Source organism: Vitis vinifera, chromosome 12 (genome assembly GCF_030704535.1).
Source record: "Vitis vinifera cultivar Pinot Noir 40024 chromosome 12, ASM3070453v1".
In the NCBI taxonomy this organism is placed as follows: Eukaryota; Viridiplantae; Streptophyta; class Magnoliopsida; order Vitales; family Vitaceae; genus Vitis; species Vitis vinifera.
In genome coordinates, this window is record NC_081816.1 from 6,230,972 (window position 1) to 6,243,844 (window position 12,873).

At 33.4% G+C, this 12,873-nt stretch overlaps 1 protein-coding gene across 1 annotated transcript; it reads left to right on the top strand.

Moving 5' to 3' along the window:
* The first annotated feature begins 85 nt into the window (after window positions 1–85).
* Window positions 86–10,193, top strand: LOC100256852 (uncharacterized). The gene is made up of 10 exons (XM_002271127.4): window positions 86–712; window positions 1,304–1,451; window positions 2,431–2,605; window positions 3,088–3,203; window positions 4,216–4,275; window positions 5,533–5,683; window positions 6,183–6,249; window positions 8,027–8,098; window positions 8,307–8,372; window positions 9,836–10,193. Exons 1-10 carry the CDS (start codon window positions 530–532, stop codon window positions 9,968–9,970), a joined length of 1,173 nt encoding a protein of 390 aa, XP_002271163.1. The 5' UTR covers window positions 86–529; the 3' UTR covers window positions 9,971–10,193.
* Window positions 10,194–12,873: the final 2,680 nt, after the last annotated feature.

Below are 12,873 nucleotides of genomic sequence, written 5' to 3' on the forward strand. Positions count from 1 at the left end.
ATTTTATATTTTTTTTAAAGAATACATATCGAGATTTAATATAAGTTTTGTTTTAAATGAATATGAAACCCGTGTTACATTTTTATTTTTACAAATCAAATATTGGTATCATATAGTATATTTTATTAGATATAATATTTGAGGATATCATATTCGTACATGTTAATAATCATAATAAATTCTTTTTTATTATCTAGTATTATTTTATCATAATTTCTTAAAAAATCTAATTTAATATATGAAATTATTAATTATTTATAATTTGTCCTTCGTATATTTGATTTGAATCCGGGTTAAGCCCAGTATTTCATCTGCGCGGCTGCGCCAGTGCGCCTTGTCCTAGTGGATCCACCAACCAATGGGCCCGCCTAGGCTACGCCACGTGTCGACGTGTTGTTGACCGCTGCGGTGTCTTCTTCAGCAATCGTCTTCTCCCGGAGAGAATTATGTTGTTGTCATCTGTATTGTAATAATATGCTAAAATTCAATTTAATTGTACGGATATAGGGTTCGAATTCCAAGTACAGAGATGGCTTCTGTGGAGACCATCGATAGTGACGCTCCCGCGGTGGAGCTGATTGTCTGCGACGCATCATCATCCGATTCAGCAGCTAATAGTGTGGGTTCTGAAGAGATAGAACCTCTGTTGGCGGTCTCGGAGAAGCCCAAAATCAACATCTTCTCTGTTTCTTACTCGCGAAGAAAACCTAGGGTATAAACCCTAATCTAGAATCACCATTCTTCGAATGTTCCTGTTTTTTTTTTTTACTTTTCATTATCATCATCATTATTATTATTTATCTATTTATTTATTTATTTTTATTTTTGTGATCATGAACGTTGATTTTGTATCGATTAGGTTGAATGTTGAGATTTATCAAAACGGGATTAGTGGCTTTGAATTTGGTTTTGAACTGTGTTTTAGCAATGGAGTTAGGGGTTCGTTTGGTTGCTGAGGAAATGGAGGAAAAGGAAAGAAAACGGGATTTTGAGTCTTGTTGTTCATAACGCAAGGAAACAAATGCAGTTGTATCAGGCTCGACTAAGTTGATTGTTTAGTTAACATTTTGATTTCGTGTTCATTTCCTGTTTTTTCTAAGCAACCAAGCAGAGCATGATGGATTCAAAAATTGGCAACAAGGGACCCTAAAAAGAAATAAACCACTAGTTAGATTGCAAAAGGAGGATTTGGAGTTAATTTGACTTATTTTAATGGTGCTCTCGTGCCATTACAATTTGAAATTCAACATCTAAAACAAATTTGGAGAAACTGATTTTGTTGCCATATGCTGTTTATCTGCAGGAGCAAGTGACAAAATCAGCTGAAGATGCATCCTTCACACAATTTATTTTATGGGCATGGAGTGGATCCAGATGCTCAGGTCTTCTATGCATGGCCTTGTCATCTACTATATACTGTATCATGGAAGCTCTTTCAGACATCTTTTCTGGTTAGTGGGTTCTATACTCTATTCTCAAAAGGCAGCTCCTTTCTAATGACTAATGTTGTCTATTTTGTGTATATGTATACTCCGTGGTTGATGCGTTGTGTTATGCTTCCCCGTCATGAAATTTAATGTCAGCCTCAAAGCATGTGGTGCCCGTTTTACAGTATCATATATATATATGTATAGTGAATTCCTGCCACTCATCAATTCCTAAGGAAAACTGTGCTTTGGCTAACAGTAATGGAAAAAAAAAAAAACTTCAAGTTTGAAGTTCTTACAATGCCCATTAGGGCAAATATGGAATATTGCTTCGAAGTATTGCAGAAAACATTAGGATTTATTTATAATGAATTCTTAATCATAAACGTGCCAATTTTACATGTAATCTGAGAGTTGTGATAGCGACTCTCTTTTATATCTTTTCGTGTGTAGTGTTTTTTATTATATTGAAGTGTGATTGATGTTATAGGTAAAGCTGAAAAATAGAGGTTATTTTCTTAACTTTATATTTACAGCTAATTATTAGATGTGGTTTTGTAAATCCTTTTTTTTTTCTTTTTTTTTTAAGAACTTTTTTTTGGGGACAGTATTTGCCTGGGAAGGCATCCTGTCTGGAAATAATAAAATTATAATGAAAAAAATTCCTCCAACTTTTGTGCCAGGTCATCAGAGACCATGATCTATTTATGCTTGCCCTACTGGGACATCTAATTGTTGCCTACGGCAGCAAATTTGGAAAGAATCAAGAGCCCTTATACCATTTTTTTTATCATCACGATAGTTAAAAGTGGATACCAACTTGCTACTGAATTATGATTTATGAGTTTTTCTATTTTATATATATAATTTCTACAGCTTTGATTCTGTCCCATTCCATACCTAGGATTCTAGACATATTTATTTTCCTCCATCTGGGTCTTTTTTAATTAGTGCACCATGTTGGTTTTAACCGAGTAATAACTCTTCCATTTTGTAATGACAGCTCAGTCAATTCCATTATTCGAGACAGCATTTACAAGATGTACAGTTACCTTGATATTGTCATATTTTTGGTTGAGAAGAAGTGGGCAACCAATATTTGGTCCAACACATGTTAGGAGTCTTTTGGTTTCAAGAGCACTGATGGGATATCTTTCATTGTTGAGTTTTGTTTATTGGTGAGTTACACTTCATATACCAGCATTTTGTGAATAAAAATGGTTGTTTTCATTTTGTGTTTGTTTTTCCCTATATTAGTATTGGGTTTACTATAGCTCTGTTTGGAAAAGCTTTTCAATGTTTCTTAAGTTCTTAGGTCTCAACCATGGGCCCTATAGTTACCAATGGGATTCATCTGCGTTTTGAAGAAACAGGGAGACTCATTCCTTTCCTCAAACAGAATATGGGAAGCAAGTTTTTATTTAAGTTGTGAAAATGTCACAATAATTTTTATCTTTAATGAAAACATTTTTAAAATTCAGTTTCCAAATATAAAATTCAATCGCACTGCAATAGTAATTACTTCTACTTCTACTGTTAAATATTATCCCAAACAAGGCTTATGATGGAGTGCTTTTGCAATGACTTGTAAGCTTAATCCTTTGGAACATAATATGTGGCAACCAATGTTAACCACACTGTGTCTGATTTTTATTTTCAGTATTCAAAGGTTACCTTTGTCTCAGGCTGTTGTTTTGAGCTTTACAACTCCAATCATGGCCTCAATCATGGCAAGAATCATTTTGCATGAGAAGTTGAATATTGCAGAAATCGGAGGTATGATAATATATTTATGTTCGTAATTCTGTCCTCATGCTCATATTTTTTTTCATTGCTGCCTGATATTCTATGTTCTTATGTAAGAAGTGTTGTTTTTATACGTCTCAATAATGAATATGGGAGCTTTTGGAGTGACTATTGTAATAAAATAAAAAGTGTTTGTTTGTGGGAGCTCAAATAGTTTTGAGCCAAACTTGGGAATTGGTCAAGAAAGCTGGCAAACCTTAAGGCTATGTTTGGTTCTCAGAAAAATTTGAGGGAAAATGTAAAGGAAAGAAAATAGGGAGGAAAAGTGGAAGGAAATAAAAAGTGGGTGAAAATAAAAAATTCATTTAAAATCAATAAATTATTTTCATATGACTCTTTAAACTCATTTCACTTATTTTCCTCCCTCATATAAAGATTAAATAATTTTAAAATGGATAAATTTCTAATTATAATTATATTTGATTTTTTTTTTTTCATATTTTTTATAGTAAAACCAAACATGAGAAGATTACTGTAAGCCACTTATACTGAATTTAGTGAAGATGAAACTTGTTTTACTGTGCAAGGCTCTGCAAATTGACAAGTCTAGGCGCTAGATACTACTACAGGCTCCGATTTTAATATTGACTTCTTATGCTCTAGCAATAAAACTTACTCTAAATTAGTAAACTCATCAATCACAAATGAGATACATTAAATCAAAGTTCCTGATTGCTCTACCATGCAATGATACCCTAACTGCCTTTTTTCTTTGTTAATAAATAGTTTACAGGAAAAGCATAGATCTTATGTTAATGCAGCATGTTAGCTTCCACTTGTTTCTCCCATTGATGATTTGTTAGTTACTGTGTTTCATTTGGAAAGCCAGTTGAGCTACACTTGTTATTTTCACTCCTATCATTCAAACTAGTTATTCTGAATGCTGTGTTTTTTCTCCCCTTTCTTTATATAGAATTATACACATACTTTTGTGAAGCAGGGGGTGAGACTGATTGCTTTGTTGACTGCATCTACTTTCCAGGTCTTGCTTGCAGTTTCATTGGTGTGCTCTTCATTTTCCGGCCAATACTCGCTGCACAAGGTATAGAAGTGAGTTAGTGAAACCTTCTATATTAAATGATGAAATGGGTGCTCTGGATGTGTTAGAAAATATGAATTTGAACTACAAACATGATGTGCTGTTAGTATTCTCATTACTTTTTAGTGATTAACTATTGGTTCTATAAGTTAATATCGTCAACATTATTTGTAACTCACTCATGTTCACAAAGGTGTATGAGAGAGAGAACCTCAAATATGCCACCTCAGCGACCAAATGTTTCAGAAGTTTCAACCAAAATGTCTAAATTTTTGAACCATGATTTTGGGCTACTTTTATGATTAGCTACAATATAGTATTGCTTCGTGGTTTGGACTGCAAATTCTCAATGTTATTCACAATTCATGTCATGCTCAAAAAATGGGAGTGAGAGAACCTTGAATTTGCCATGGTCCTCTTCAGAGGGAGAAAATAATTTTTTCTGAAGTTTCAACTGAAATGTTTCTAAGTCATCAACTCAGACTGCTTTTATATATCACAGTAATACATTATCACATGAAGGTTTAGGTTGCCAATCCTTAACATCATTTGCAATTCATATTATGCTCAAAAAATGATAGAGTGAATGAGAGAGAGAGAGAGAGAGAGCCTCAAATCTGTTATGGTCCTGTTTGTGGGGGGAAATCAATGTTTCAAAAGTTTCAACTGTTTTTGATAGGCAAAATATGTAATATTTTTAATCATCAACTCAGGCTAATTTTTCCAAGTGTCAGTGGTATAGTATGGCTCTAGGTTAAAAGCTGTATGATGTTTCTTCCTCTAAGCTAGCCCCATGGCACATCTCAGAGGAGCTCAGTTCCCTAAAAACTAACACTTCAAAGTTGGGTCATAACCAAACAAATGAGTTTTCTACATAAATTTAATCTTATTTATGATGGTTATTCCTTGTACACTAAACAATTTTACAAGAAGCGGGTAAGTTTATTATTTTTACAAGGATTGCTGCAACATGCCAGTTCACTAACAAATGAACACTCAGCCCAAGAAAATGAATCGCCTGTGGTCTACTTTGCAGTTAGTGGACTAATGCCTGCAGCAGGAATAATTGTGTAGTTGAATAGTGTAACTGATACATGCTTTATCTGTGTTTGTTTCTGTCCTTCTCTTGCATTATCTGTTTATAGCTTAATATATGGCAGGGTTAAGTCACTTCTTGTGCTTGTAACAACTACAACAGGGGATGGTTTTCTGTTACTTCTCTACCTGAAATTTTGCATCATTAATTATGGATTTTTGCAGGTGGGTTACCTAAGGCTGAGGAAGCAAATAATATATATGTTGGTGGAAGCGACCATATTTATGCTGTTTTAGTTGGTTTAGTTTCATCCATAAGTGGTGGAATCAGCTACTGCCTTACAAGAGCTGGAGCAAAGGCTTCTGATCAACCTGTGTAAGATTGCTGACTTGATTCTTTGATCTAGAATGGTAATGATATTGATAAAAAGAAGAATTTTTTTTTAAAAGAAACACTTGTGCTCCTTTAAGTTGTTTTTTCCCTGTTTTTTTTTTATTGTTATATGATTATGCTTCTTGCTGATGTCACCACAGTTTTGTTGTTATTTTTGCTTATGATTATTCTTCTTGCAATTTTTACCACAATTCTTTTATTACTTTGACCTAAATACGGGAGCTGCAAAAATTATCACTAATACTTGCATCCAAGTCCAACAGCAGCTTTTGTTTTGATTCTCATTCTCATATGGTTATTACCTATTAGAAGAACTAAAACCTATACTAATATCTTTTGCAACATAGTGAATACTACAAAATTTATTTGTATATTTGAAATATCATTTTTAGAAATTAAATTGTACTAGTTTTGCCTGACACATTTTTGAAAACAACAAACCACCTTTTTTAGATTGACTAACACCCAGTTTTACTTTCAGCATTACAGTTTTTGCATTTGGCATGCTAGGTAGCCCTGCTGCTGCAATATGTACATTTGCCTTCCAGGTAAGGCCATGGTATATGGATAAAATAACTTGTTAACAAAGTTATTTGAATGTTTGAAAGTTCCTAATCTCCTCCAGGTAATTTGCACAATGATTACCTGAAAAGCCAACTCACTTGCACTGTTAGCTTTGAAGGAATGATTGTTCAAGAAACAGAATTAATGTTTGACTCAGTTGTCTGAAACCCACTCTTATATTTTCTACCATCTGTTGTATGAACAATGTATTGCTTCCCATGCTAAACAAAATTTTAATTGAGGAAGGATTTAAACCTGCAAGGGGCATATCTAACTTGGATTTAAAATAGTGGCATGAAATTTCATATGCTTAAGCATGTGATTTTTTCTTTTTCTTTTTTTGTACCTTGGAGATCCTCTTGAAATTCCATATATATGAAGTAGGCTAATTGTCACGGACTTAGTCGTTCACTAAGCTTATGCGGCACTTAGGCAAGTCAAGACGTTTGATCTTGCTAAGTCAGCCTTGTTCCCAATGCTTAGCTTGCTAGGCTAAGACACTCACGACTCGAAAGCTTAAGAAGCTTAGAAGGCAACTCTTTAAAGAATGGAAGTTCTTATTAACTCAAGGAAGCCTTTACAAGTGCTTGGAAGCTCACTTGCTTGGTTAGGAAGTGATTTGGGTGGTGCCTTGGCCAAATGAGGGTCTCACCTATTTATAGGCACCAATGGAACTCTCTGAAACCCTGGAGGGTTCCTTACAAGTCAAGAATATTCTAGAACTCCCTACACTAATCTATGTACAACCTTATGTACAAGAAATCTCTAGAATTCTCTAGAAAGCCTTGGACTCCTCTCATGCCTTCCACCATAGTGTAGAGATGTGTGGACATCTCTAGGCATCTCTAGAACCTTCCACACTCTTCCCACCAATGTCTTAGTGTAGATGGTTCCAGGAGTCTCCAGAAACTTCCCTCCTCCTATATAAGCCCATGGGGAGGGTCATTTGAAGCATCTTGTGACATAATGCCTAGAAATGGACTTATCTTGGTCTTTTTGTATCAATCTCAAGCTTGTGGGACAACAAGAAATCAATTAACCAGTACACAGACAAAAATGAAGGCTTTGCTTGACAACTATTTTTAAGAACACTTCTCTGTTTTCTAGAACAAAAAAATAAGTGACACTCAGAAAACCGTTTTCTGTTCTCTGTTCTTAAAAACTGAAAACATGGTGTTTTTAAAGAACATTTTAAAGTTATTTTCAATTGTTTTTTAAGGGTTGCTTTAAAAAATTATTATACAAACATGGTGAATAATTAAAAATAAAGCATTAGATATAAAAATTATTTTTAAGAACATTAAAAATTATATTTTAGGTTCCTAAACAAACTTTTGTTCTACAAAACATTATAGAACAATTTTCAAAAACTGTTATCAAAAGTTGTTTTTCATAATTGTTTTCGAAAGCAGTTACCAAATAAGGCCAAAATCTTTGTAAATAATTTTCTTTAGAGCCTAAATGCAAGTCATCTGAGAAAGAACCCAAAATTAGGTATTGTTGTTGGATAACAACTATCAAGCTTCTGATAAGAATATAAATAAATGAACAAATAACAACTATCAAACTACAGAAAGGCTGAGCAGATAATTGCCAAAGCAATTTCTAATCATTTGGTTTGTACTTGATGCTTGAAAATCATACTGGGTGAGAACCAGCATTGTTGTTTTCCAAATTTCCCTGTTCCTACACTTTGTGTTGTTATGCATGTGTTTCAACTTTTAATGTTCTCAACAATCAATGATTATTTCCTTTATGCAGGATTTTGTGCTACCAAGTTTTTATTCATTTTTTCTCATGGTTATACTTGCTGTACTGGCTTTCTTCGCTGAGGTACTACTCTGAACTAGTGTTGCCATTGCATGTTATTCAAATTCCAGGTTACAATGCAATATCATTGCACTGGAGTATAAAATTTTTAGATTATTTATTTATTTATTTGATAGGTAAATTTTTGTCCCACTGGGACTTGTTTTTAGATACCCCTGACCATGTTCCATCAAATAATCAATCTTCTGAACATGTCTCCACTGAGTTACAGGTGTTTTTAGCTAGAGGGCTTCAGCTTGAGAAAACCAGCAAAGCCACTAACATCCAGTACATTGAGGTAATTTTTCTTGTTTCTGATGCTTTCTTATAAAAGGCATTAAAATTTCCGCAATGTTATTGGGGAAATGAATTAGGGTGATATTTAGGATACCTCTATGTAATGATTGTTGCATTAGGGATCTAAGTTTTTGCTTAGTTGCAAATATGGGAATATTGGGAGAAACCATGGGAAATGAATGCACAAGGTCACTCTGTCAAATTCTGCAAGAGATGTTTATGGGCCAATGATCTTAGAATTCTCCAAAACTGTTTTTGAAAAGTTACTTAAAAAGTTCTTTTTAATAAAGTATTTAAAGCTTGTTTGGTAGTGGAAAAGAATGTAATTTTTTTAAAACTATTCTGTTAAAGCCCTCTATTCTGCTTTCAAACTGGGAAGTACAAATTTGTTTCTAGTAAGTGTGATTAGGAACTCTTGGGTGTCGCCGAAGAGGACTTTTTTACTTGGGTGGCTACTTAGACAAAGGTTTTAACCTTGGATCATTTAAAGAGAAGAGGATGGTCTTTGGCAAACAGATGTTTCATTTGTTAGGTAGAGGAAGAGTCCATTGATCACATCTTATCCACCATGTCAACACAAGGATATTTTGGCATCTATTGTTTTCCCTTTTTGGTGTGTATTGGGTGCTTATCTATTCGGTCAGAGAGACACCATGGGTAAAAGCAGAAATAGTCATGGTGGGTTACTCCCTCATATTTATTTTGGACAATTTGGAAAGGAAAGAAACAATAGATCATTTGAGAATGAGGAGCATTTTGTTCAAAGACTAAAACATTTCTTTCTTTGTAATCTTTGGGCTTAATCTAAGTTTAGCTTTTGGTCTCCTATATGTAGTAGATTTGAGGACTGGCTGGGCTCATATTGAGGTGGGCGCTGTTTTTTGTTGCTCCTCTTTTTTTGGAGGCGCTTTGAGGTAGCCGTTGTATACTTCTTGTGTGCTTTGAAGCTCTTTGTTGGCGTCTTCTGTTTATAATATTCTTTTGCTTTACTCATCAAAAAAATTGTGAAAACTACTCTCGTTTTTAGAAATGAAAACAGGGAACATGTTCCTTTGTGGATTACTTTCAATTGTTGAAGTGATTACATTACTTAGAACACACAAAATAATTGACTTTTCTAAAATAGTGTCCAAAAACATGCATGTCACATTTATTTTTATATTTTTGAAAATAGAAAACAGTTCCGGTTTCCCTACCAAAAAGGCCACAATAACTATTATGTTATTGAAGTATGATTGTTCAAATCATATCTTTGATAACAGTGTGCTTTGGATTCTTTCTTAATTTTGACATTGACAAGAGTGATGGCTTTTTGGGGAAAAGAAAAAAACAATTGAGATCGAGGGAAGCTAAAATTGGTTTACAAAAGCAGTGTGTAGGCAGTCTAAACCTTATCTTGATGCATTTGCTAATCACATATCATGTCCTGCTATTATGTTTTATTATTGCCCTTCCATGTTTCAGGCTGCCCTATCACAACTATGGGGTCTTGGCTCATCAAAGATAGCTCCATCTTTTGGTAGACTTGTCGGGTGTTTTCTCATCTTCGCTTCAACATGTTGCACCATGTACTTTGGGCCCGACAAAGAGATGGAATGAGAGGTACCTAAACTTCTGTTCTGTTTTGGGGATTTGCACTGCATTTGGTGCTTTTATTCTTGTATTTATCTTGTTGATTTTAGGAAGAAAAAAAAAATTAAATCAATCTCATTGGTTTAAATGCATTACATGATTGAGGATGAATGGGTTCTCAAAACAACAGTACATTTTCCCAGTGAAGGAACTCTTGAAAATGTTGAAATGAAAATGAAAACATTGTTTATCACGGGTTATAGAATTTGTTATGAGCAAACTACTAGTTTTGCATAGTTGATTGGGGAATTCTCTGCAAACACTTCTAGATCATGTTTTCCTTAAAGTAGAAACATTTCTAGAAATGTGGCCTACTCCACAATTTCTCAAATCCAAAGCTTCATCAGCAAGAAGACGGATCTGGTGTTACCTAAAATCAAGGGAAAATGGAAGATGAATTGGTTCCAAGTCCTCAGTCTTCATGTTAAAAACTCCCATATCATGACACCCTTGTATGCTCTCAAACTAGCCTTCTCAATAAGCATCCATAAAGTAGATACAATCCGGTTTGAACTCGGAGAACTCCTTGGTACGTATGGAAATTGACCCATTATGACCCAAGGGCCAAGAATAAAGCATCGTCTTCTTGGTTCTTCACAGCATTCCGCATCCTTTTACTAAAATCAAACCTAAATACCAGAAACCCAGCTGTTTTATATGGATGTCTGCCAACATCATTAATATCATCCCACTCCCTAGTCTCTTGAGACCTGCAAAGTATCCCCAGATGATTCAATCAAACACTTCATTCAAAGGATGGGATGTGTGAGTGGGTGCCACATGAATGACTTGCCCATCATCGTCATCACATCGATTCAAGTTTCCCCATTGATTCACGATATAGAAGTTGTCTCTGTAATGGAACTGATCTCTACCACGACTACATCATGTTTGATAGGTGGAAATGAAGAATGAAAATAAATATTTTATTTTTACTTTTTTTTTTTTTTGCTTTGATAATTTTAATTTTTATATTTGGATGTATTTGGTAATATAAAATGTTAAAATGGTTATTTATTTCTAATATTTTTTTTAGAGTTGGAAAAGTCCAAACTAATGGAAATGAAAGGGTAAAACAATAATTTTAATATATTTTATATCATTTCTTATATCGAATGAATCAAAGTATCTTACATAATTAAAATCATTTTTATGAGAGAATTTATTTTAGTTGGAATCATTTTTAATATTTCCCATCTTTGTCCCTTCTTTTTTATAACCTATTTGATTTAAGAAATATATTTTTTTAATTTTAAAATTAGAAAAAAGAAAAAGGAAAAAAAAATGAGAGAGAGAGGGTAAATGGAAAAAAATAAATTCATTCAACTGAATAAATAAATAAATCTGTCCCGTTGCCATTTCTCTCACAACAAAAGAGGGGGAGGGAATTTCTGTTGCGAAGTTCCACCGTTTCCGTTAGGGAAGAGAGGTTTCTCCGGGTGTTGAAACGGGCGTAGCTTCAATCTCGAGATGCTGACTGAGCCATAAATGGAGTCCATGAAAAGACAGTGACGCCTACAATTAATTCCAAGATCAGGTGGCTGCGACTGCACACGAAGACTATCATACCAGATATCATACCACACTTGTGTCATTAACCGAACAAAGACTTAAAACTGCCACCTCCATTTCCATTTCCTCAGGGGTAATTTTGTCATTTAGAATAAAATAAACAAGGATTGTGTAAGATGGTTTGGTTTGAAAAGTGGAGGCTTGGACGGTGGTTTATGGAAGCCACTCAAGTTATTCCAAATTCCTTATTAAATAATTAGGGTTTCATGATTTCCCCTTTCAAGGAAAATACCATAATGGACTTGTCTTTTTAGTAGTCCTCCTAGTAGTATTTTGGTTTTTCTTAGATTTTGAGCCATTCTTATAAGGAAAATACTAACACAAAATGAATGAATGAAATTACATATATAATATATACGAATAAGATTCTAGTACAAAGAAATGAAATCTGAGTTGTACATATGATATCACTTAATTGATGATGCATTTTTTTTTATGGATAATGAAGTATATTTCAATATTAAAATTGGATTCTTTTTATAGATATGGTTTTTAACATGCGATGATTTGATGATATTTTTATTATAAATGTTTTCGTGAAGAAGTAATTAATTTTTATATATCATAAAATTATTTTAGAAAATGCTTTTAAATATTACTGAGCATATCTGGATCTTCCAAAATCATTCATAAAATAATTCAATTTTATATAAATATTTAAAAAAAAAAAAAAGAAATTTTAAAACTTGGGTTATGATGTTGGTTAGGATGGGAGGATGATTGTGGTGTTTTGGGTATAGATTCCTTTTCATAGGCTTTACTTCAAGTATGCATTTTATGGTATCATTCTTGTGGGGTTGTTGTGTGAAATTAAAACCTAGGCATTCTAAGGATAACTTTAAATGCTTGACTTTCAATGTGTTTGCTAAATGTAAACAATCCCTTTGATGCTTCCCATTTGCTTTGGAAAGAGCTTAGATTCCATGAGGGCTGTTTTCAATGGAATTGACATAATATAATTTTAGAAAAATATATTTTACATAAAATATTAAGCAAAAAGTAAGAAAATCAAGGTCTATAGAAATTTTTTGTTTTATTGTAGAGTAATATATAAATATTTAAATTTAACATCGTATGAGATTAGATGGGGTATATCAATGTTGTTGTAAAACCCGAGACTGAGATTATTTAAATGATAATAGTAAAATATTATAAAATGTTTAATCTATCTTTCTATATCATCAATTCTTAGATGAAATAATCAAAGTTTGACCCGATGTAAAGACTGAAGTTATGGATTCATTCAATGGAATTTTTATACTTGAGGATGAATTATTGAGATGAGGGATAGATACTAG

Excerpts from the sequence above, each read along its gene's own strand:
- LOC100256852 (XM_002271127.4), top strand. The coding sequence starts at position 530 with ATGGCTTCTGTGGAGACCATCGATAGTGACGCTCCCGCGGTGGAGCTG. Across the intron at positions 4,276-5,532 it reads GCCAATACTCGCTGCACAAG|GTGGGTTACCTAAGGCTGAG; the intron begins GTATAGAAGTGA and ends GGATTTTTGCAG. Across the intron at positions 5,684-6,182 it reads AAGGCTTCTGATCAACCTGT|CATTACAGTTTTTGCATTTG; the intron begins GTAAGATTGCTG and ends TTTTACTTTCAG.